This window comes from Pseudophryne corroboree, chromosome 10 (assembly GCF_028390025.1).
Source record: "Pseudophryne corroboree isolate aPseCor3 chromosome 10, aPseCor3.hap2, whole genome shotgun sequence".
Classification (NCBI taxonomy): Eukaryota; Metazoa; Chordata; class Amphibia; order Anura; family Myobatrachidae; genus Pseudophryne; species Pseudophryne corroboree.
In genome coordinates this window covers 191996207-192021573 of record NC_086453.1, presented here as the reverse complement: position 1 = coordinate 192021573, position 25367 = coordinate 191996207, and the positions used below count along the sequence as shown (strand labels likewise).

The window sequence follows — 25367 nt, the reverse complement described above, 5'->3', positions numbered from 1 at the left end:
ACGCCTATGTCAGAGACACTGAAGTCTTCTGCCGTCACTGAAGTCTTCTGTTCTTCTTTTACTCACCCGGCTTTCTTCTGGCTCTGTGAGGAGGGTGACGGCGCGGCTCCAGGAACGAGCAGCTAGGCGTACCAAGTGATCAGACCCTCTGGAGCTAATGGTGTCCAGTAGCCTAAGAAGCAGAGCCTTTAAACTCACAGAAGTAGGTCTGCTTCTCTCCCCTCAGTCCCACGATGCAGGGAGCCTGTTGCCAGCAGTGCTCCCTGAAAATAATAAACCTAACATAATGTATTTTCCGAGAAACTCAGTAGAGCTCCCCTGTGTGTGACCAGTCTCTCTAGGCACAGAATCTAACTGGAGTCTGAAGGAGGGGCATAGAGGGAGGAGCCAGTTCACACCCATTCAAAGTTTTAAAGTGCCCATGTTTCCTGCGGATCCCGTCTATACCCCATGGTTCTTGAAGCGTCCCCAGCATCCTCTAGGACGTATGAGAAAATAATTTAGAGCTATTTGACCTACATTCATAGATGTTAGTCCAAAAAGTACTAATTATTGATGCTCACCTACGAATAAGTCTATGACAGTAAAAAGCAAACATGTGCCGCGATGTTCTGATTGGTCACTAACGGGGCACGTATGCCTGTTGCTGACGAGTTGCCAAGAGCACTGCAGGGGAGACCTTACCGTGGAGCCTCACCACAGCCCCCTGATGACCAATCGGTTGCTATTGAGGTGCGTACACCTGTTGCTGCTGACTTGGCAACTTTCTGAGAGCAGTGAAGGGAAGCCCTCCACATGGAGCCCCGACCACAGTCCCCTGACAACTGTACGTACGCCACTATTACTGAGTCGCTTACGCCTGTCGCTGCCGACTTGCTGAAAGCAGTGGAGGGTATCCCTCCCCACAGGGCCCTTTCCACAGCAACCTGACAACCGATCACGATGAAACTTATTCTAAAACCTGCCTCCTTTTTGGGAGAAAAAACACATTATAAAGTGTTTAACACCAATGTATATTAAATGCAGGGCCGTAACTAGGTATGGGAAGATGGTGCGTTGCCCACAGCGAATTTGTCCTGTGGGTGCACCGTCTGCATCCACCCCTATTGACCAGCTTACTGTATGTGAGGAAAGCTGCAGCGGCAGCGCTGGGAAGACAGAGTCAGTGAGTCTTCAGTTTGTGTGTTCAGCGTTCTCTCTTGCTATGCCTGCGCTGCAGACATAACATGAGGCAGCACTAGGCAGGTTTGCCAATAAAAGTGATGCTGCATGCAAATCAATTCACACCTACCCACCTCCCACCCCCACATTTAATTGTATAATACAATTTATAGCATAATAAAACAATATAAGTTATTACAAATTTGAAATTCTATTTTTTGTACATATACACCAATAATTTTGGCTCATCTTCTAACTACCCCTGTCAGCAGGGGGTTTAGGGTTAGGCTGCAGGGTGGGGGGGTTAGGCACGACAGGGAGGAGGCTAGGTTTAGGCACTAAGGGGGGAAGGTTGGGGTTAGGCTATGGGGAAGGGGGAGTGGGGTAGGTTTAGGCACCACTAAGGGGAGGCTAGGGTTAGGCTGCAGGGATGGGGGTTGTAGGTTTAGGCACCACTGGGGCGGAGGTTAGGGTTAGGCTGCGGGGATGGGGGTAGTAGGTTTAGGCACCACTGGGGGGGAGGTTAGGGTTAGGCTGCGAGGAGAGTTGGGGGGTTAGGTCTAAACCGTTTAGGCACCACTGGGTGGAGGTTAGGTTTAGGCACTAAGGGGGGAAGGTTAGGGCTAGGCTGCGGGGAGGTGGGGGGGTAGGTTTAGGCACCACTGAGGGGAGGTTGGGGTTAGGCTGCGGGGAGGTGGGGGGGTAGGTTTAGGCACCACTGAGGGGAGGTTGGGGTTAGGCTGCGGGGATGGGGGTGGTAGGTTTAGGCACCACTGAGGGGAGGTTGGGGTTAGGCTGCGGGGAGGTGGGGGGGTAGGTTTAGGCACCACTGAGGGGAGGTTGGGGTTAGGCTGCGGGGAGGTGGGGGGGTAGGTTTAGGCACCACTGGGGGGAGGTTAGGGTTAGGCTGCGGGGATGGGGGTGGAAGGTTTAGGCACCACTGGGGGGAGGTTAGAGTTAGGCTGCGGGGTTAGGGTTAGGCACCACAGGGAGGAGGTTAGGTTTAGGCACCACTGAGGGGAGGTTAGGGTTAGGATGCGGGGAGGGGGGGGTAGGTTTAGGCACCACTGAGGGGAGGTTAGGGTTAGGCTGCGGGGAGGGGGGGTAGGTTTAGGCACCACTGAGGGGAGATTAGGGTTAGGCTGCGGGGAGGGGGGGGGTAGGTTTAGGCACCACTGGAGAGAGGTTAGGGTTAGGATGCGGGGAGGGGGGGGGGGTTTAGGCACCCCTGAGGGGAGGTTAGGGTTAGGCTGCGGGGAGGGGGGGGGTAGGTTTAGGCACCGAGGGGAGGTTAGGGTTAGGCTGCGGGGAGGGGGGGGGGGGTAGGTTTAGGCACCACTGAGGGGAGGTTAGGGTTAGGCTGCGGGGATGGGGGTGGTAAGTTTAGGCACCACTGGGGGGGAGGTTAGGGTTAGGCTGCGGGGAGGGGTGGGGGGATAGGTTTAAACCGTTTAGGCACCACTGGGTGGAGGTTAGGGTCAGGCTGAGGGAAGGGACGGTTAGGGGGTAGTGGAGAGGGGATACCATACTTACTTTGCCCTTGTTGGGATTTTTAAGATCAGGATGCCGGCATTGGTATTGTGATTGCCAGCATCTTGTCTGCCGGTCACACATACCGAACCAAATCAGAATTGTACAATTAACTCTACTATATTACATTATATGGCAATGAGATACTGTATGTATCGGATTTTGTTTATATTTATTCCATTAGCTAAAGTATAAATATTAGCTAAATATTGTGCATAGCCTCCACTTCAAAGAAACCTACTGTAATCTATGCAAACAAATAAACTGTATATTATATACATTCTGCAATGTGATCTTGGGTGCTAATATCGCACCCAGTTTGCATTGCAATTGCAATCAATGATAAATGGCCCCTTTGCCTCTTAGCTATCCCTCTGACTGACTCACCCCCCTCTTTGTGACCCTAAGTAGGTAGGTGGCGTTAAAAGGACAAGTTGGGATAGAGATACGGGTGGAGAAAAGACAGAGGTGAGAGAAACAGGACAGCATCAGAAGTTAGAGCCGGGAGAGGGATGGAGATGAAAGAGACAGGAGGGGGACCGAGATGAGAGAGATATGAGAGGGGAGGTGACAGAAATAAGAAATATAGGGTCCCATTTATCATTGATTTCGTATGCATTGCAATCTGGGAGTGATATTAGCACCCAGGATTGTATTACAAATATGCGAGGGTTCCAGGGGAACCATCTGCCAGCCAAGAATGTGATGAGTAGCCCATGAGCTACAATGGGCTACCACCATCTGAAGATGGCGGTAGCTGCGGGGGTCAATCTCTGGAAAGCGATATTAGCGCCCAGGATCGCACTGCAAAATGTGATCATATCGGGTGAATGTATCACTCGGCAGTAGGTTCTTGGGGAACAGTAGAGGATCTTGCTACAGGCAAGCAGGATATTTGCCCGGGGCGCCACCTTCTGGAGGGCGCCGCCGCCGCCGTGGCAAGATCCGCTACTGGTGCCGCCCGCTGCTGTGTAGATGCTGTGCTGTGCGTGATGAAGTCATCGCGCACGGCATTGTGGGAGCGGTACATAGACGCTAGAGGTCATAAGTGACCTCTAGTGTCTATGCGGTGCTATGGGAGAGACGTCATGACGTTTCTCCCATAGATCCGAGGAGCGGCGCCAGCAGCCGGAGATGGAGGGCAGCAGTGGTTGGGAAGCAGGAGCGGGGATTGTGAGTATTCATTTTAATTTTTTATTTTTTTGTAAGCGGCGCAACTAGAGTGCACAACTCTACAGGGGGCACAACTCTACAGGGGGCACAGTACTGGGGGCAATACTACTGGGGGCACAACTCTACAGGGGGCACAACTCTACAGGGGGCACAGTACTGGGAGCAATACTATTGTGGGCATGGCTACAGGGGGCACAGTACTTGGGGCACAACTACTGAGGGCACAGCTACAGGGGGCATAACTGACGACGCCCCTTCTCCATGAAACCACGTCCCTATTTTTTCACCCACGGCGCCACAAGTTCTAGATCCGGCCCTGCTGGGGAACCCTGCCGAAACTACACCCCCGATCTGTAGCCCATAGGCTACAATGGGCTACTGCCATCTGAAGATGGTGGCAGCTAATATCAGGAATTCTTCGCATTGCGTATATTGATAAATCTGGCTGCAACGTGTCCCCCATATAAACCTATGGGGAATTTAGCTGCTGGCAGGAATGGAGGGTCACTCCTACATACTTTCAGAGGATACTTAATATTTGTGGCTAAAAGAGCTAGTAATACTCGTATTTAATTTTACATAATTTTTAATCTCATGATGAAATGTAATTTTAAGTTTTCAACATGTTCACCCTTAAGTGTGTGCAGCAGGAGCATAATATTACATCTCAAGGCCCATACCAACATTGTGATGGTGGGTAGAGGGTAGTGTTTCCAGTCTATCCTCCAAGACACCTCCTGTAATGGGTGCAAGTAATAGTTTTAGCTTTCAGATCCAAAACTTAAACTTCAAAACAGGTCTTTACTGGGCTCAACAGAGATCAGCTGTTTAGGCTGCAGGTGACAAGCATCACCAGGCCCCCTTCACCTCTGGGCCCATTGCCTGGGTAACAGTTAATAAACTAATGCTACAGTACATATATTATTGTGGCTTATATTCGGTTTCATTTAATATGTCAACTGAGACTTTTTATGGTGAAACCTAGTAATGTAGCTATATACCCACAAAGTATAATACAGTGCCACCTTATTAAACATCAGGGTTGTTGTTTTTTATAGCGAACAATGACATATGCGCAATGCAAAGATTCACAAACTATCACTACAATATCAGAAAGTAACACCTACTTGCCATGGATAGATGTCTGTTTTGTTGCAATTTAATGTTTCATCACAACCAAGCACATTATGTAGAGCATGTGCCACAGCGTACACTGCTGCGTAGGTGCTGAAACTGACTCTTGTCTCAGAATAGCCAAGAAAGTCGATCAGAGATGAATTAAGACAGTCATCACAGTTCTGGTTGCAGTTGGTTTCTAGTCCTGACTTCCCAGAATTGCTTCTATTTTGATAATACACATTCATCAGATATTCATCAAAGTTTGGGATCTTCACATAGTGTAGAGCAATGCCAAATACTACCCCTAACTGCTCAATATTTGGTAAATCGTAAATGTCCTGAGACAATGACCACGTTTCAGTGGCAAGCCAGATTTTAGATGGCAGATTCAGATCTACTGCGTCTTTAAAGAAATTAAGAAGGAAAGTGTCTGTAGAAAATACCAGGATGACATTGACATTAGTAAGGGTTATGTTTGTAACAATGTGATGTATGGTGTCTTTCCATTCTGTGTCCGTATCCAATGCTTTATTTGGTAAGAAGCTCTTATATGCAACACAGATATTCTTATCTGTTATGAAGTTTAGGAAATGGTGCACCCCTTGGATCCCGTATTCATCAGAGCTTCCCAGGACCGCAATCCAAGTCCAATTAAAATAGCTGATAATGTCTAGAATTGCTTGCTGCTGCACAATCCTGCTAGGGACAGTCTGGAAAAAGGAAGGCAGGCTCTTCCTTCTACATGTAGCAAATATGTTGATCTAAAAATAAAAGAGAATAAAAATAAAAAGTTATATTTAAATATCTCAAAGTACTGTGTCCTTTCAAATATTGTCAGCAGCCAATGGACATTAAACGCTCTGGTGACCTCCAAAACCCAGATGGGCGGAAGTCTGGTGTCCATGATCTGATATTATTTTTGTGGTGATGCCTTTTTGATGGGAAATTATAAAAGTTGTTTTAGGAAAAAAAAAGTTTTTTTCTATTTGTGTAAAGACACAGGTGAATGTACGTGCCGATAATTATATTGGTAACCAAGCACATCTTACAATAGCAAACCCCTAGTTCTCTTATACCAAGAGTTAAAGGCAAATAACACATAAAATATTTGAAAAGCATGAGTTAATTGCACAGAAAAGTATACATTCTGGGCCTCTAGATCTCAGGGCATGTCTGTGTCCCACAAGTACACATAAAATGCAGGCCACAGTGATTTGTTAATTTGAGTTTCACATATTTAGATACCAGGGACGTGCGGTGAGCTAAATGGCTCAGGTGGCACTGGCTAGCACCAGAGCCAGATTTACATGCAATATATGAGCCAAAAGGTACATCTGGGCATTATACACAGGTGCAGCAGTATATACTTTGGGAAATTTGGTGAGTTTTGATCAGAGATGTGCAGAAAAGATAGACATTTTACTCCACAGTTTTGGCTATAAAAATGATTAGAATAATGCAAAGAAGATATTTCAAACATATTCTTTGTATTTTTCATATACTTTATACAGTAAAAACTCTGGCACAAACGTTAGTATGACAGGAAAGGCTCTGCCTCACCCCACCGCACGTCACTGTTACATACCTGCAACTCAAAGTGCTATGTTAGACTATGACCAGATCTTGATATGCTGCAAGCAGTTATTGATGTGGCCACATACACCAGTGCAAGTGCATGACTTTCCAAGGCGTTAGGGATCCGCCCTCCTGGAGATGCAGAGGGGAGGTCTCTATAGTAGGTTAGGACGAGTTGGGGTGACCAGATATTCCCTGTCCATCACTGCATCACGCCCTGCTTACAGCTGTAGAACTGGACTGAATTTAAGTGTAGATCTAAAGAGCACTGGATGATCCAGTGCTCTTTAGATCTACACTTAAATTCTGTCCAGTGACTCTATCTGCACTGTCTGTTTCCTCAGAGCATCTACCATCGCATATGATTCATCATTCTAGAGATAAAGATGTACCGAGAATGGTTTTCTACTTTATAGCCAGCAGGTGTCTCCATTTTTCTATAGTGAATGTGGAGCAGCTTACCATTGGTCATATGAATCAAAATCTGTTTTGTAATTTTTAAGGGTTGGGTTGTTACTGACATTGATGAAATAGATGTACCTGAGGAAGAAGCATCAGACTGAAGAAGTCCGCGGTTGTCTCCACAGCATCACTGTTATCTGGGCCAATCACAGAGATCACGTTGGGAATGTAATTTATATAGCTATTTTCGGTATAAATGACAGAATTCTGTGACATGAATGTCAAAGCCGGCTGGATGGTGTTATACATGTAACAAGTGTCAAAAACACTGTATCCCAAGGTAATGTTTGGCAGAAGTGAGCTACTATTGTTGATCTCATCCAGTGCGAATCTCATCACCTGAAAGCAACGATATCCTGCAAGATTGACTTTAAATCTATTGAAAGGAGAAAAGTGAAATCTCGTATTAGAAACACTCACAGATGTATTTTAGGCATACTTGCCTACTTTTGAAAAATTGTTTCAGGGAGATTGTAGGAATCAGCAGAACACGCCGCACAGAATGCGCCAATGAGGGGGCGTGTCATGTTCCACCCAAAGGGCGTCTCTAGTTCCACCTTTACATACAAACACACTGATGATATAATGGGGGATATTCAATTGTTTGAAAAGTCAGTTGGGTGTCTTTTTCCCCCTATCAAATAGACAGGAAAAAACCAGTGACGTGCGGTGAGGTCACTGGTTGGGGAGGCACTGGCAGCTAACAAGCCCCCCCCCCCCCCCTGAAAAAAAAAAAAAGTGTGGTCCCCCAACACACCAGTAAAACCAGCACTAGGCAGAACCAGCCAGGGGGAGTAATGCCATAGCAGGGGAGACACTCAGTGTGGGGTCCCCCTGCCATGACATTAATCTGCCCCCCAGCCAGTCAGCCCAGGGTTGGAATTCCTCGGAAAGTGGGAACCCCAAAAAATAAAAATGGGGTCCCCCCTCCCGAGCAATAACCAGCACTGGGCTGATAGCCCAGTGCTATGCCCCGCACCCCTGGTGGCGGTGGGTGCGGGGTTCATTGTGTGTTAATATTGTTCTTTACAGGAGGCCTACAGGTCCCAGCAAGCCTGCCCCAGCATGCTGGCACTTGGAGAACCACAAGTGCCAGCATGCCCGGACACAAAAACCCTGCTGGCACCTGTAGTCCACCTGCAAAGAATAGTAATATTGATCTTTACAGGTAGCCTACAGGTCCCAGCAAGCCTGCCCCAGCATGCTGGCACTTGGAGAACCACAAGTGCCAGCATGCCTGGACATAAAGTGCCCGCTGGCACCTGTAGTCCACCTGTAAAGAAAATATTAAAATAAAAACACCACACAGTCTTGAAAATAAGCTTTATTAAACTGGGTCTTCACCTGGGGGCGGCGGCCTTTAAGCTCTTTTGCGTGGCCGCCGCCTTCCCAGGGCTTCCAGCGTCTTCACCTGGGGGGGCGCCACCTTCCCAGGGCTTCCAGCGTCTTCACCTGGTGGGCGGCGGCTGCTAAGCTCTTTTGCATAGCCGCCGCCCAGCCAGGACTTCCGGCGTCTTCATTCTTCAGGAGCTCTTCACAGCTCCTCCTCCGCCGTCGGACTGACTCTCCTCCGCCTCGCACTGACTTATATAAGTCAGCCGGAGGGGGCAGGGCGATGACGCGGCGAGCCGTGATTGGCTCGCGGCGGCCATCTTGAATTTAAAAAATGACGCTGAGGCGCCATTTTTGAAACTGGAACCGCTCCACTGCCAAACTCTGCAGGATAAAGGTAATTTCCGCCGCCGCAACCCGCACCGCCGCCGCCCGCTCCACCGCCGCATCCCGCCGCCCGCACCATCGCCGCATCCAGCCCCCCGCACCTCCTCCGCCAGCGTCGCCCACACAGTGATTGACAGCGGATCCAGTGACGGATCCGCTGGCCAATCACTGTGGCCTCACTGACAGGGACGTGCTTTCATAGGTTGAAAGCACGTCCCTGTATGAAAGCGGCACCACTAATGGTGCCGCTTTCCCATATATTTTCAATGGGCTTTTACAGCCCATGGCTAGTCCCCGCCCGTGCCCGCCCCACGCTCCCCATACTTTCCCCAGTGACAACGGGAGGCACCACGATCGGTGCCTCCCAAACACATATACAAAACAGCAACGCTAAGAATAATATTAAGAAGATACATATGGCACAGAATATGTGTCATATGCATCTTCTTTGTATTATCTTAATCATTATGACAGGGGAGGCACTGCCTCCCCTGCCTCCCCTGACTGCACGTCCCTGGAAAAAACAGACACCCAACCCACTTTTCAAACATTTGAAATCCCCCCTATATGTCCAGTGCAATAAAGTTGTCACAAAACTTTGAATAGCAGGATATTCAACACTGCTTTCACATACAGGTATATTCGTCGTATTGTCTGCTATAAGGCTGCAGAAGAGATAAATTCCTAAGTATCTGAGTATTTTAACTGCATGAATACGCCAGAGGTGCTATTTATATAAAGCGGAAGGTATCAATCCCGCATTCACATATCAGTGCCCTAATTGTGCTGGTCATACAACAAGTATGTGGTATGACAAGATTCATCTTAGAGAAGATTCAAACTAAGATTCCTATACTGCTACCCAGAAGCGTAACGGGTCAATTGCGCCAAGGGCAAATAAAATAATGTTGCCCCTTGAAAAGATGTCTTGTGTTCTGGTCCCCCTTGCATTTTCTGTATAACACATATTCTCCATATCCTCATAGTGACCCCTTTGTCAGCACAAAGACCCACCCTGCCAGCATATTCCCCATAATGCCCCCCTTGTCAGCATATTCCCCATAATGACCCCCTTGTCAGCATATTCCCCATAATGACCCCCTTGTCAGCATATTCCCCATAGTGATCCCCTTCTCAGCATAGAGACCCCCCTGCCAGCATATTCCCCATAGTGACCCCCTTCTCAGCATACAGACCCCCCTGCCAGCATATCCCCCATAGTGACCCCCCTTCTCAGCATAGAGACCCCCCTGCCAGCATATTCCCCATAGTGACCCCCTTCTCAGCATAGAGACCCCCCTGCCAGCATATTCTCCATAGTGACCCCCTTCTCAGCATAGAGACCCCCCTGCCAGCATATTCCCCATAGTGACCCCCTTCTCAGCATAGAGACCCCCTGCCAGCATATTCCCCATAGTGACCCACTTCTCAGCATAGAGACCTCCTGCCAGCATATTCCCCATAGTGACCCCCTTCTCAGCATAGAGACCCCCCTGCCAGCATATTCCCCATAGTGACCCCCTTAGCTGTATTTTGTCTATAGTTTCCCCCCTTGCTTGCTTTTGTCCTATAGTGCCCTCCCTCCCCCCCTCGTCTTTATTATGCCTACTGAGCCTCCTCCTCCTGACCTGTATGTTCCTAACAGGGCTTCCATTCCCCTAATCTTCCTGTTAGTGCCCCCAGTAGTTACTCACCATAGTTGGAACGCCTCCTTTCTCTCCTCCCTCTGCAGTATCGGCTCCTCTCTGACAGGCAGCATGACTCATCAGCAGTTCCTGATGCTGCCGGGGGATGAGTCACTGCTGCAACTTTTCACCCGGGGATTCGCCTCTACTCTATGCCTTCCTCCTTGTGTGCCTCCCGCGGGTGGCCCTGGAGCCCATCCTGCCATTGCTGCTCACATGTGCTCTGAGTGCCGGGCTGCCGGCCACAGCTTGTGTGAAGCAGTGGCCGGCCTTTAAGGATTTGACACCAGGCATCATTAGGTCTCCGGTACAGGCTCCGCCCCCCGACATGTACAGTAAGGACCCACGCATGCGCAATCTGGATTTTCGAGGGAGAGACACATAAAACCGGCAGGTCTGGTGAGGTTTGCGGGGTAGCGGGAGGCTCATTGAAAAACGGGAGCCTCCCGCCAAATGCGGGAGGGTAGGCAAGCCTAATTTCAGGCCTGATTTTGAATTGCATGTAATGCAGCCACAATTCTGCCCACTTTCTGTGACTGAAGTCCCATGCAAACATCAGCTGGTATGCATCTATGTGACCGCACTGCCCCCAGCACTCCACTTCTGAAGGCAGATCGGTATCACTTTCATCATCCTTTTTACCTGCCCCATTCTTCGTGCAGGAGATCTGAAAAACATTGGGGGTTTTCCGAGTTGATCGCTCGCTGCCGATTTTCGCAGCGCAGCGATCAGGTAATAAAATGGCAAAACTGCGCATGTGTATGCACCGCAATGCGCACGCACATCGTATGGGTACAAAGAGCATCATTGCTGTGCAATGGTTCTAGCGAAGAATCCATTCGCACAGCCGATCGCAAGGAGATTGACAGGAAGAGGGCGTTCATGGGTGTCAACTGACCGTTTTTCAGGAGTGGTTGGGGAAACGCAGACGTGTCCAAGCTTTGCAAGGCGGGTTTCTGACATCAATTCCGGGGCCTCTGTTGCTGGATTCATGGCATAGGATAAGTAACTACAGGGCTGGTCTTGTTCTGCACAAAATGTTTTTGTACCGCTCGGCTGCACACTTGCAAAGCAAAAATACACTCCCCCATGGGTGGCAACTATGAATTTGAACGGCTGCTAAAAGTAGCTAGCGAGCGATCAACTCGGAATGAGGGCCATTGGACGATTCTCTGCATACACACAAATCAATAAGTTGCCACTCTGTGTACATACCTACAATAAGGGTGCTGACTGAGAGGGTGGTGGGAACTGATTACCTGGGCCAAAGCTTGTTGGGGGGGTGGGGGGGCAGAGTCAGCTGCTGTTGGATACATTGTTCCCCTTTGTAGTTCCACCAAGGGGGTCTATTGTTTCCATGTGCAGAGTCAGGCGTGCATAGTATTTTTTATTTTATTTTTTCAGGAGGGGGCATGGCCAGTGGCCACACCTCCAGCACCTAGGCCCTTGTCAGCTCTTAACAATCCAACATGCCTACTGTATATTTATTCTGCGTTTGAACACCCCATTACCAATCATTAGTATCCATCCAGCCACAAGTGAACTGCGACCCAGATGCACAGGATTCAGAATTGCTTTATTTTAAGATGCACATGCAGACCGCAACACATGAACAGCTTGCTGAAACTTTGCTGGATCCATTTGCACTTGCATGCAAATCAGAACTAAACCCTAATCTTACCCCTGGAACACAATGATAACAAAGGTTGGGAAACCCTAATCTAAATAACCTGTAGAAATACAATATTAATCCAGGCATACTGCAAAATAGATACATTGCCTTACCTGGAACAGCGCTCTACAACAGGTGTATCATAGGAAACCTTGTCTGCCATGGGGTCATGCAGGCTAAACAGTCCCCCAAGGGTGTAATCTCCTTTGAAATACAAATCAGATTCAAATGCTTCATCTTCACAACCAGACACAGCATAGGTGACAGTTAGAACTATTCCCAGAGTAATAATGTTCTGGTTCATCATCTTTCTCTTCAGCCTGCTTTGATTGTCTATATTAACCTGGAACCTATCCTCAGCAGTAATGATGTAGCGTGAAAATGTTCCAAAGTATTAGATGTGTCATGTACCCTGAATAAGCCTCTGCTTGTTTGCATGTTACATACATGATGTTTAATTTCACCTCCACTGAATTTAAATCCATGCAGGTTATTGGTTAGGGAAATTCTTTTTGTTTATGGCAAATATTATTTGCATGCAGCCAAGCACCTGGACAGAGTAAAGCTTATAAGTCGCAGATACTTCTTATCGTTCTGTTAACATTACTGATGTCCTATTGAGAGGCATTGCAAGAATTATTGGGTCAGACAGCAATAATGTATTTAGAAAGAGTCTGTTGTCTGTCAAATCGGAGAAGTCTTTTTATTACAATGTGTTGGGAAGGGATGTAGTTATGTGACCGGCGGACGCAATACCTCCCCCTACATCCCACAGACTTACAATCCCGACAGTCAGAATGCCAACTAGCAGGGACTATTCCCACTCGTGGGTGTTCAAGACACCCATAGAGTGGGGATAGAACCTGTGCCAAGCACAGCTCGCCACCGAGCCCGCAATGGGCTTATTGAGCTTGCCCCCCCTTCTCCTGCCGGGCATCTTGATGCGGGGATCCAGGCGTTGGTCTCCTGACCGCCGGTCGCGCACATACCCTTCCCTGTCTATGGGGATGGAGGTGGTAAATGTCCTACACATGTAAATGTTATTTTTGCAGAATGGGCACAGATGGTCTGTTTCAGTGATATACCCAAATACATTTGCAGTTGCCAATTTGTATGCAGATGTTGCTGCCACCTGGATTTGTATTGAAACTCCCACCGGCAGCTTGGCAAATAACTGCGGCGGTCCACAAATATAATATTTTTGTTTCAAACTTCTCTTGCAGGCCTCTAGTGCATCACCACTGCTTCATGAATAGCAGTAATATCAATATTTTGAATCATGGATAGGTCCAGATTTCAAATTTTTGCTACTAAAAGGGGATCCACTTGCTACTGAATAATGGTGTGTGCTTACACCCTGTGATATAGGTGCATATGTAAGACAATTCGTACAATATTGCCGCCTGTGTTGGCCAAACATGGGGCGGGATGTAATGAAGTCTGAGTTCAGCGGCCGTGAGGGGATGCCGGACGAACGTGAATTTTTTTTTAAAGAGGCAATCACTTACAAGGCTAAATCATGCCCTGTAAATGATTGCCCCTTTAAAAAAATGTCCAAGTTCGGCTGGCATCCCGCACGGCCACTGAACTCTGACTTCATTACATCCCAGCCATGATCTTGACTGAAAATGTACTAAAATGTAGTCAAAAAATTGCACCTGGAAGTGATTGGACAGTTGGGTGAGATGGTTAGACCTCATCCAATTTGGGCACCTATAAAGTGCGACCTAATCAGAGGAGAAACAAGGTCAACCTGTGAACACTTTAGAAGATCCATGTGACATTTTTTAGAATGAGAAGACAGACATTTTTAAATAGGCATTTAGCGTCAGAGATGTTTTATAAATTAAGGACTGTGTGTAAGAGCAGTGCTTAGGTCCTTCCCCAAATATGCATATCTTCCAACATTTTTGAATGAAAACCATGGTCGAGAAGTGATGTGTTGATATCATGGAGCATGGTCACATCACATTTTGGGCAGGAAACATCCTTGGGAGTTGTGCCCAGCACATCTGAAGCCTTGGGCCACCACAGCTATCCCATAAAAATACCCCTGTAATGCCACACACATCTGTTTCTGGTACATGTAACATAAAGGACTTAGTAGGACACAGGGCCATACCTAGAGGTGTATGCGTGGTGCCATCGCACAGAATGCAGTGTCCTGGGGGCAGCAGAATGGGAACTAACCTCACCTAAAAAGTGGGTTACCACGCGCTTAATGAGAGTGATCTCTCTAAGCAGCTGTAATAAATTGGATAGTCAATCCAAACGAAATACTTTTACAAAAACAAACAAACAGCGCTAATAAAATATCATAAGCAGTAGTGATGAGCGGGTTCGGATCCTCGGGATCCGAACCCGCCCGAACTTCACCTTTTTTTTCACGGGTCCGAGCGACTCGGATCCTCCCGCCTTGCTCGGTTAACCCGAGCGCGCCCGAACGTCATCATCCCGCTGTCGGATTCTCACGAGATTTGGATTCTATATAAGGAGCCGCGCGTCGCCGCCATTTTCACACGTGCATTGAGATTGATAGGGAGAGGACGTGGCTGGCGTCCTCTCCGTTATAGTAGAAAAGACTGAGTGACTTATAATTAATTGTGGGGAGGATTGGGGACGGGGAGCAGCTGTTAGGGAGTACAATGCAGGGTTTTGATTATACCACCAGTGAGTTTAATCCGTTGTTTCTCTGCCTGAAAAAAAACGCTCCACCATATCTGTGCTCACTCAGTGTGCTGCACTGCTGCATGATATATCTGTGCTGAGTGCACTGCTCACACTGCCTAATTGTGGGGACTGGGGAGCAGTTATAGCAGGAGTACAGTGCACAGTTTTGCTGACAGTGACCACCAGTCCAGTATACGTTTGTCTGCCTGAAAAACACTCCTGTGGTGGCTTTTTTTTTCTTCATACTAGTTTAGCAGTCTGCTGACAGTGTCCACCAGGTCTGTTATTATTATACAGTATATTATATATATATATATATATATATATATATATATAGCAGTACGGTAGGCCACGGCTGTACCTACCTCTGTGTCGTCAGTGCACTCGTCGTCCATAAGTAATATAATACTATATTATCCATCCATCTACATTGTATACCTGTGGTGGGGTTTTTTTTCTTCATACTAGTTTAGCAGTCTGCTGACAGTGTCCACCAGGTCCGTTATTATTATTATACAGTATATTATATATATATATATATATATATATATATATAGCAGTATGGTAGGCCACGGCTGTACCTACCTCTGTGTCGTCAGTGCACTCGTCGTCCATAAGTAATATAATACTATACTATCCATCCATCTACATTGTATACCTGTGGTGTTTTTTTTTTCTTCATACTAGTTTAGCAGTCTGCTGACAGTGTCCACCAGGTCCGTTATTATTATTATACAGTATATTATATATATATATATATATATATATATATATATATATAGCAGTACGGTAGGCCACGGCTGTACCTACCTCCGTGTCGTCAGTGCACTCGTCGTCCATAAGTAATATAATACTATACTATAGTATCCATCCATCTACATTGTATACCTGTGGTGGCTTTTTTTTTCTTCATACTAGTTTAGCAGTCTGCTGACAGTGTCCACCAGGTCCGTTATTATTATTATACAGTATATTATATATATATATATATATATATATATATATAGCAGTACGGTAGGCCACGGCTGTACCTACCTCTGTGTCGTCAGTGCACTCGTCGTCCATAAGTAATATAATACTATACTATCCATCCATCTACATTGTATACCTGTGGTGTTTTTTTTCTTCTTCATACTAGTTTAGCAGTCTGCTGACAGTGTCCACCAGGTCCGTTATTATTATTATACAGTATATTATATATATGTATATATATATAGCAGTACGGTAGGCCACGGCTGTACCTACCTCTGTGTCGTCAGTGCACTCGTCGTCCATAAGTAATATAATACTATACTATAGTATCCATCCATCTACATTGTATACCTGTGGTGGCTTTTTTTTTTCTTCATACTAGTTTAGCAGTCTGCTGACAGTGTCCACCAGGTCCGTTATTATTATTATACAGTATATTATATATATATATATATATATATATATATATATATAGCAGTACGGTAGGCCACGGCTGTACCTACCTCTGTGTCGTCAGTGCACTCGTCGTCCGTAAGTAATATAATACTATACTATCCATCCATCTACATTGTATACCTGTGGTGGGGTTTTTTTTCTTCATACTAGTTTAGCAGTCTGCTGACAGTGTCCACCAGGTCCATTATTACTATTATACAGTATATTATATATATATATATATATATATATATATATATAGCAGTACGGTAGGCCACGGCTGTACCTACCTCTGTGTCGTCAGTGCACTCGTCGTCCATAAGTAATATAATACTATACTATAGTATCCATCCATCTACATTGTATACCTGTGGTGGCTTTTTTTTTTCTTCATACTAGTTTAGCAGTCTGCTGACAGTGTCCACCAGGTCCGTTATTATTATTATACAGTATATTATATAAATATATAGCAGTACGGTAGGCCACGGCTGTACCTACCTCTGTGTCATCAGTGCACTCGTCGTCCATAAGTAATATAATACTATACTATCCATCCATCTACATTGTATACCTGTGGTGGTTTATTTTTTCTTCATACTAGTTTAGCAGTCTGCTGACAGTGTCCACCAGGTCCGTTATTATTATTATACAGTATATTATATATATATATATATATATATATATATATATATATAGCAGTACGGTAGGCCACGGCTGTACCTACCTCTGTGTCGTCAGTGCACTCGTCGTCCATAAGTAATATAATACTATACTATCCATCCATGTACATTGTATACCTGTGGTGGGTTTTTTTTTCTTCATACTAGTTTAGTAGTCTGCTGACAGTGTCCACCAGGTCCGTTATTATTATTATACAGTATATTATATATATATATATATATATATATATATAGCAGTACGGTAGGCCACGGCTGTACCTACCTCTGTGTCGTCAGTGCACTCGTCGTCCATAAGTAATATAATACTATACTATAGTATCCATCCATCTACATTGTATACCTGTGGTGGCTTTTTTTTTCTTCATACTAGTTTAGCAGTCTGCTGACAGTGTCCACCAGGTCCGTTATTATTATTATACAGTATATTATATATATATATATATATATAGCAGTACGGTAGGCCACGGCTGTACCTACCTCTGTGTCGTCAGTGCACTCGTCGTCCATAAGTAATATAATACTATACTATCCATCCATCTACATTGTATACCTTTGGTGGGTTTTTTTTTTCTTCATACTAGTTTAGCAGTCTGCTGACAGTGTCCACCAGGTCCGTTATTATTATTATACAGTATATTATATATATATATATATATATATATATAGCAGTACGGTAGGCCACGGCTGTACCTACCTCTGTTTCGTCAGTGCACTCGTCGTCCATAAGTAATATAATACTATACTATCCATCCATCTACATTGTATACCTATGGTGGCTTTTTTTTTCTTCATACTAGTTTAGCAGTCTGCTGACAGTGTCCACCAGGTCCGTTATTATTATTATACAGTATATTTATATATATATATATATATATATATATATATAGCAGTACGGTAGGCCACGGCTGTACCTACCTCTGTGTCGTCAGTGCACTCGTCGTCCATAAGTAATATAATACTATACTATCCATCCATCTACATTGTATACCTGTGGTGGCTTTTAGTTGTGCGCATTAAAATATGGAGAACAAAAATGTGGAGGTAAAAAAAATAGGGAAAAATCAAGATCCACTTCCACCTCGTGCTGAAGCTGCTGCCACTAGTCATGGCCGAGACGATGAAATGCCATCAACGTCGTCTGCCAAGGCTGATGCCCAATGTCATAGTACAGAGCATGTAAAATCCAAAACACAAAAGATCAGTAAAATGACCCAAAAATCAAAATTAAAAGCGTCTGAGGAGAAGCGTAAACTTGCCAATATGCCATTTACGACACGGAGTGGCAAGGAACGGCTGAGGCCCTGGCCTATGTTCATGGCTAGTGGTTCAGCTTCACATGAGGATGGAAGCACTCATCCTCTCGCTATAAAAAAGAAAAGACTTAAGCTGGCAAAAGCACAGCAAAGAACTGTGCGTTCTTCGAAATCACAAATCCCCAAGGAGAGTCCAATTGTGTCGGTTGCGATGCCTGACCTTCCCAACACTGGACGGGAAGACCTTGCGCCTTCCACCATTTGCACGCCCCCTGCAAGTGCTGGAAGGAGCACCCGCAGTCCAGTTCCTGATAGTCAAATTGAAGATGTCAGTGTTGAAGTACACCAGGATGAGGATATGGGTGTTGCTGGCGCTGGGGAGGAAATTGACAAGGAGGATTCTGATGGTGAGGTGGTTTGTTTAAGTCAGGCACCCGGGGAGACACCTGTTGTCCGTGGGAGGAATATGGCCATTGACATGCCTGGTGAAAATACCAAAAAAATCAGCTCTTCAGTGTGGAATTATTTCAACAGAAATGCGGACAACAGGTGTCAAGCCGTGTGTTGCCTTTGTCAAGCTGTAATAAGTAGGGGTAAGGACGTTAACCACCTCGGAACATCCTCCCTTATACGTCACCTGCAGCGCATTCATAATAAGTCAGTGACAAGTTCAAAAACTTTGGGCGACAGTGGAAGCAGTCCACTGACCAGTAAATCCCTTCCTCTTGTAACCAAGTTCCCGCAAACCACACCACCAACTCCCTCAGTGTCAATTTCCTCCTTACCCAGGAAAGCCAATAGTCCTGCAGGCCATGTCACTGGCAAGTCTGACGAGTCCTCTCCTGCCTGGGATTCCTCCGATGCATCCTTGAGTGTAACGCCTACTGCTGCTGGCGCTGCTGTTGTTGCTGCTGGGAGTCGATCATCATCCCAGAGGGGAAGTCGGAAGACCACTTGTACTACTTCCAGTAAGCAATTGACTGTCCAACAGTCCTTTGCGAGGAAGATGAAATATCACAGCAGTCATCCTGTTGCAAAGCGGATAACTCAGGCCTTGACAACTATGTTGGTGTTAGACGTGCGTCCAGTATCCACCGTTAGTTCACGGGGAACTAGAGAATTGCTTGAGGTAGTGTGCCCCCGTTACCAAATACCATCTAGGTTCCACTTCTCTAGGCAGGCGATACCGAGAATGTACACGGACGTCAGAAAAAGACTCGCCGGTGTCCTAAAAAATGCAGTTGTACCCAATGTCCACTTAACCACGGACATGTGGACAAGTGGAGCAGGGCAGACTCAGGACTATATGACTGTGACAGCCCACTGGGTAGATGTATTGCCTCCCGCTGCAAGAACAGCAGCAGCGGCACCAGTAGCAGCATCTCGCAAATGCCAACTCGTTCCTAGGCAGGCTACGCTTTGTATCACCGCTTTCCAGAATACGCACACAGCTGAAAACCTCTTACGGCAACTGAGGAAGATCATCGCAGAATGGCTTACCCCAATTGGACTCTCCTGGGGATTTGTGGCATCGGACAACGCCAGCAATATTGTGCGTGCATTACATCTGGGCAAATTCCAGCACGTCCCATGTTTTGCACATACCTTGAATTTGGTGGTGCAGAATTATTTAAAAAACGACAGGGGCGTGCAAGAGATGCTGCCGGTGGCCAGAAGAATTGCGGGCCACTTTCGTCGTACAGGCACCGCGTACAGAAGACTGGAGCACCACCAAAAACACCTGAACCCGCCCTGCCATCATCTGAAGCAAGAGGTGGTAACGAGGTGGAATTCAACCCTCTATATGCTTCAGAGGATGGAGGAGCAGCAAAAGGCCATTCAAGCCTATACATCTGCCCACGATATAGGCAAAGGAGGTGGAATGCACCTGTCTCAAGCGCAGTGGAGAATGATTTCAACGTTGTGCAAGGTTCTGCAACCTTTTGAACTTGCCACACGTGAAGTCAGTTCAGACACTGCCAGCCGCAGACACAAGTCTGCAGAGGTTCAAAGACCTGCTGGTGAGAAAATTGTCAAGTCAAGCGGAACGCGACCCGTCAACATCTCCTCCTTCACATTCTCCCGCAACTGGGGGTGCGAGGAAAAGGCTACGAATTCCGAGCCCACCTGCTGGTGGTGATGCAGGGCAGTCTGGAGCGACTGCTGATGATGACATCTGGTCCGGACTGAAGGACCTGCCAACGATTACTGACATGTCGTCTACTGTCACTGCATATGATTCTCTCACCATTGAAAAAATGGTGGAGGATTATATGAGTGACCGCATCCAAGTAGGCACGTCAGACAGTCCGTACGTATACTGGCAGGAAAAAGAGGCAATTTGGAGGCCCTTGCACAAACTGGCTTTATTCTACCTAAGTTGCCCTCCCTCCAGTGTGTACTCCGAAAGAGTGTTTAGTGCCGCCGCTCACCTTGTCAGCAATCGGCGTACGAGGTTACTTCCAGAAAATGTGGAGAAGATGATGTTCATTAAAATGAATTATAATCAATTCCTCCATGGAGACATTCACCAGCAGCAATTGCCTCCAGAAAGTACACGGGGACCTGAGATGGTGGATTCCAGTGGGGACGAATTAATAATCTGTGAGGAGGGGGATATACACAGTGAAAGGGGTGATGAATCGGACGATGATGATGAGGTGGACATCTTGCCTCTGTAGAGCCAGTTTGTGCAAGGAGAGATTGATTGCTTCTTTTTTGGTGGGGGCCCAAACCAACCAGTCATTTCAGTCACAGTCGTGTGGCAGACCCTGTGGCTGAAATGATGGGTTCGTTAAAGTGTGCATGTCCTGTTTATACAACATAAGGGTTGGTGGGAGGGCCCAAGGACAATTCCATCTTGCACCTCTTTTTTCTTTCATTTTTCATTGCGTCATGTGCTGTTCGGGGAGTATTTTTTTGAAGGGCCATCCTGTCTGACACTGCAGTGCCACTCCTAGATGGGCCAGGTGTTTGTGTCGGCCACTTGGGTCGCTGAGCTTAGTCACACAGCTACCTCATTGCGCCTCTTTTTTTCTTTGCGTCATGTGCTGTTTGGGGAGTATTTTTTTGAAGGGCCATCCTGCGTGACACTGCAGTGCCACTCCTAGATGGGCCAGGTGTTTGTGTCGGCCACTAGGGTCGCTTAGCTTAGTCACACAGCTACCTCATTGCGCCTCTTTTTTTCTTTGCGTCATGTGCTGTTTGGGGAGTATTTTTTGGAAGGGCCATCCTGCGTGACACTGCAGTTCCACTCCTAGATGGGCCAGGTGTTTGTGTCGGCCACTAGGGTCGCTTAGCTTAGTCACACAGCTACCTCATTGCACCTCTTTTTTTCTTTGCGTCATGTGCTGTTTGGGGAGTATTTTTTTGAAGGGCCATCCTGCGTGACACTGCAGTGCCACTCCTAGATGGGCCAGGTGTTTGTGTCGGCCACTAGGGTCGCTTAGCTTAGTCACACAGCTACCTCATTGCGCCTCTTTTTTTCTTTGCGTCATGTGCTGTTTGGGGAGTATTTTTTTGAAGGGCCATCCTGCGTGACACTGCAGTGCCACTCCTAGATGGGCCAGGTGTTTGTGTCGGCCACTAGGGTCGCTTAGCTTAGTCACACAGCTACCTCATTGCGCCTCTTTTTTTCTTTGCGTCATGTGCTGTTTGGGGAGTATTTTTTTGAAGGGCCATCCTGCGTGACACTGCAGTGCCACTCCTAGATGGGCCAGGTGTTTGTGTCGGCCACTAGGGTCGCTTAGCTTAGTCACACAGCTACCTCATTGCGCCTCTTTTTTTCTTTGCATCATGTGCTGTTTGGGGAGTAATTTTTGAAGGGCCATCCTGTCTGACACTGTAGTGCCACTCCTAGATGGGCCAGGTGTTTGTGTCGGCCACTTGGGTCGCTGAGCTTAGTCACACAGCTACCTCATTGCGCCTCTTTTTTTTTTGCGTCATGTGCTGTTTGGGGAGTATTTTTTTGAAGGGCCACCCTGCCTGACACTGCAGTGCCACTCCTAGATGGGCCAGGTGTTTGTGTCGGCCACTTGTGTCGCTTAGCTTAGCCATCCAGCGACCTCGGTGCAAATTGTAGGACTAAAAATAATATTGTGAGGTGTGAGGTGTTCAGAATAGACTGGAAATGAGTGGAAATTATGGTTATTGAGGTTAATAATACTATGGGATCAAAATGACCCCCAAATTCTATGATTTAAGCTGTTTTTTAGAGTTTTTTGAAAAAAACACCCGAATCCGACAAAAAAAAATTTGGTGAGGTTTTGCCAAAACGCGTTCGAACCCAAAACACGGCCGCGGAACCGAACCCAAAACCAAAACACAAAACCCGAAAAATTTACGGTGCACATCACTAATAAGCAGATGCCCATGTATCAGCAATTGTACGCCGCTGGACGAATATGAAGAGGCAGCATTGAGCGTCCCCATGCTCAGGGAAGCTTCAGGGCATATTATCATATACCCGCAATTCAGAACGGCAAAAAATTGCAACAGCAATCGCAACAACAACTACATCTGAATCAGGCCAGGATGTGCTTTAAGCTACTGTAGCAGAGTAAAAGGTAGGACTTTGCATGATCATTCTGCTCTATACTGTAGTTTATAGAAAATGTCTTGCAGAGTGATTTAGATTTGAGTTTGGACACATCCCCCTCCCAAATCTAAATCTCTGTGCATCTTTTAAATCTCCCCCATCAGCAGTGCTACATGGTTATACCAAGGTGCAAAGTTAAGTTACAAGCTCTTTCTTGCATTAATACTGCCACACAGCTGGTACCATGTACACAGGACCGTTTCTAGACAATTTGGCTCCCAGTGCGAGATTTCAAAATGCGCCCCCCCCCCCCCCATTGCTATAAAAAAAATTGCGTCCCCCCCCCCCCCCCATATAGCTATAAAAAGAAAAAGCTCCCGACAAGGGTGTGTGGCCTGATTAAAATGGGCGTGGTCTCATTAAAGTGGGCGTGGCCTCATCTGATGGGGGGGGGTAATAATAAAAAAAGTCCCCATTTTACACATTACAGCAGGCAAGTGTCCCCATATTACACAGCGCGGCAGGTAGGTGTCCCCATTTTACACAGCGCGGCAGGCAGGTGTCCCCATTTTACACAGCGCGGCAGGCAGGTGTCCCCATTTTACAAAGTACGCAGGCAGGTGCCCCCATTTTACAAAGTGCGGCAGGCAGGTATCCCCATTTTACACAGTACGGCAGGCAGATATCCCCATTTTACACAGCGCGGCAGGCACGTGCCCCCATTTTACACAACACGGCAGGCAGGTGTACCCATTTTACAAAGTGCGGCAGGCAGATATCCCCATTTTACACAGTGCGGCAGGCAGGTATCCCCATTTTACACAGTGCGGCAGGCAGATATCCCCATTTTACACAGTACGCAGGCAGGTGCACCCATTTTACAAAGTGCGGCAGGCAGGTATCCCCATTTTACACAGTGCGGCAGGCAGGTATCCCCATTTTACACAGCGCGGCAGGCACGTGCCCCCATTTTACACAGTACGGCAGGCAGATATCCCCATTTTACACAGTACGCAGGCAGATATCCCCATTTTACACAGTGCGGCAGGCAGGTGTCCCCATTTTACACAGTACAGCAGGCAGATATCCCCATTTTACACAGTACGCAGGCAGGTGCCCCCATTTTACACAGTGCGGCAGGCAGATATCCCCATTTTACACAGTACGCAGGCAGGTGCCCCCATTTTACACAGCGCGGCAGGCAGGTGTCCCCATTTTACACAGTGCGGCAGGCAGGTATCCCCATTTTACACAGCGCGGCAGGCACGTGCCCCCATTTTACACAGTGCGGCAGGCAGGTATCCCCATTATACACAGTACGGCAGGCAGATATCCCCATTTTACACAGTACGCAGGCAGGTGCCCCCAATTTACACAGTGCGGCAGGCAGATATCCCCATTTTACACAGTACGCAGGCAGGTGCCCCCATTTTACACAGTGCGGCAGGCAGGTGTCAAGTGGGGGGGAAGGAAGGGGGAGAGAGAAATAATACTTACATCTTCCCGCTCTTCGGGTCCCGCCGACTCACATCCCTCACGCCGGCCGCCTCCTCCTTCCAGGCTTATCTTCTCTCCTCCCTTTCCCCGAGCGCTCCTGCTCGGGGGGCGGGGCTTTGCGGTATGATGCGTTTGCGTCGTGATGTCACGACGCAAACGCATCATTCCGTGAAACTCCGCCCCCCGAGCAGGAGCGCTTGGGAAGAGGGAGGAGAGGAGATAGGGACACACAAAGTGCCGCGGCGGGCGCCCCGTGCGGTTGCACGGCTCGCCCCCGCCGCTAGAAACGGCACTGCATGAACAATATAGGGAAAACCGAGTACGAGCATACATCTTATCTGTTTTGTTTTAAAATTTTGCCTATTGCTATCATGGCTGCTTTCAATTAAGGCTACAAAAGGTCCAGTTGGGTGTGGTTCACAAGCCAGTCCCTGTAAAGAAAGATCTTACTCTCTTTACATGAGAGGTTAGTGCATTTCACAGAAATTCAATGGTGTAATCAGCAGTGACTGACATGGGCTGCAACTCCACATATGGGGGGATCAGGTTAATACTAGTATGTAAGAGTTATAGGTGGTCATTCCGAGTATATCGCAGCCAGCAACTTTTTGCTGCTGCTGCGATCAACTAGTACACGCCTATGGGGGAGTGTATTTTAGCTTAGTAGGGCTGCGAACGCTTGTGCAGCCCTGGTAAGCTAAAAAAATTTCAAGCAAAACATGACTAGCCCTGGACATACTTACCCTGTGCGATGATCTCTGCGATGCTGGGGCCGGCTTTGACATCAGACATCCGCCCTCCGTTCTCCTGGACACGCCTGCATTTTCCTTACCACTCCCCGAAAACGGCAGCCAACGGTCCGGATCCAACCAGGAACGCCTTCTTTCTGTCATCTTCTTGCGGTCGGCTCTGCGACCGCTTTCTTCGTAGGACGCAATGTAACCCGGCGACCCCTGTCACCGGGCAATGTCGTGCATGCGCAGTGCAACTGCCGCGCATGTGCATTCTGGACCCGTTCGCACCGCGGCAACAAACCGCTGCATGCGTACGGGTCGGAATGACACCCATAGTACCTTTTAAGTAGAGATGTGCGGCGGGAACTTTTCGTGTTTTGATTTTGGATCTGGATCCTCGCTCGTGTTTTGGATCTGGATTGGTTTTGCCAAAACCTCCCTTTTGGGTTTTGGTTTTGGGTTTGGATCTGGATGATTTCTGAAAAAAACACAA

At 47.2% G+C, this 25367-nt stretch overlaps 1 protein-coding gene across 1 annotated transcript in view; it reads right to left on the bottom strand.

Moving 5' to 3' along the window:
- Positions 1 to 7390, bottom strand: part of LOC134966335 (taste receptor type 1 member 2-like) — a 65340-nt gene extending 57950 nt beyond the window's left edge. Inside the window, exons 1-2 of the mRNA XM_063943005.1 lie at positions 7099 to 7390; positions 4992 to 5744 (exon numbers count right to left, since the gene is read on the bottom strand). Coding sequence (XP_063799075.1) covers positions 4992 to 5744; positions 7099 to 7356 — 1011 coding nt within the window. The 5' untranslated portion in view covers positions 7357 to 7390. The remainder of the gene's footprint in view (positions 1 to 4991; positions 5745 to 7098) is intronic.
- Positions 7391 to 25367: the final 17977 nt, after the last annotated feature.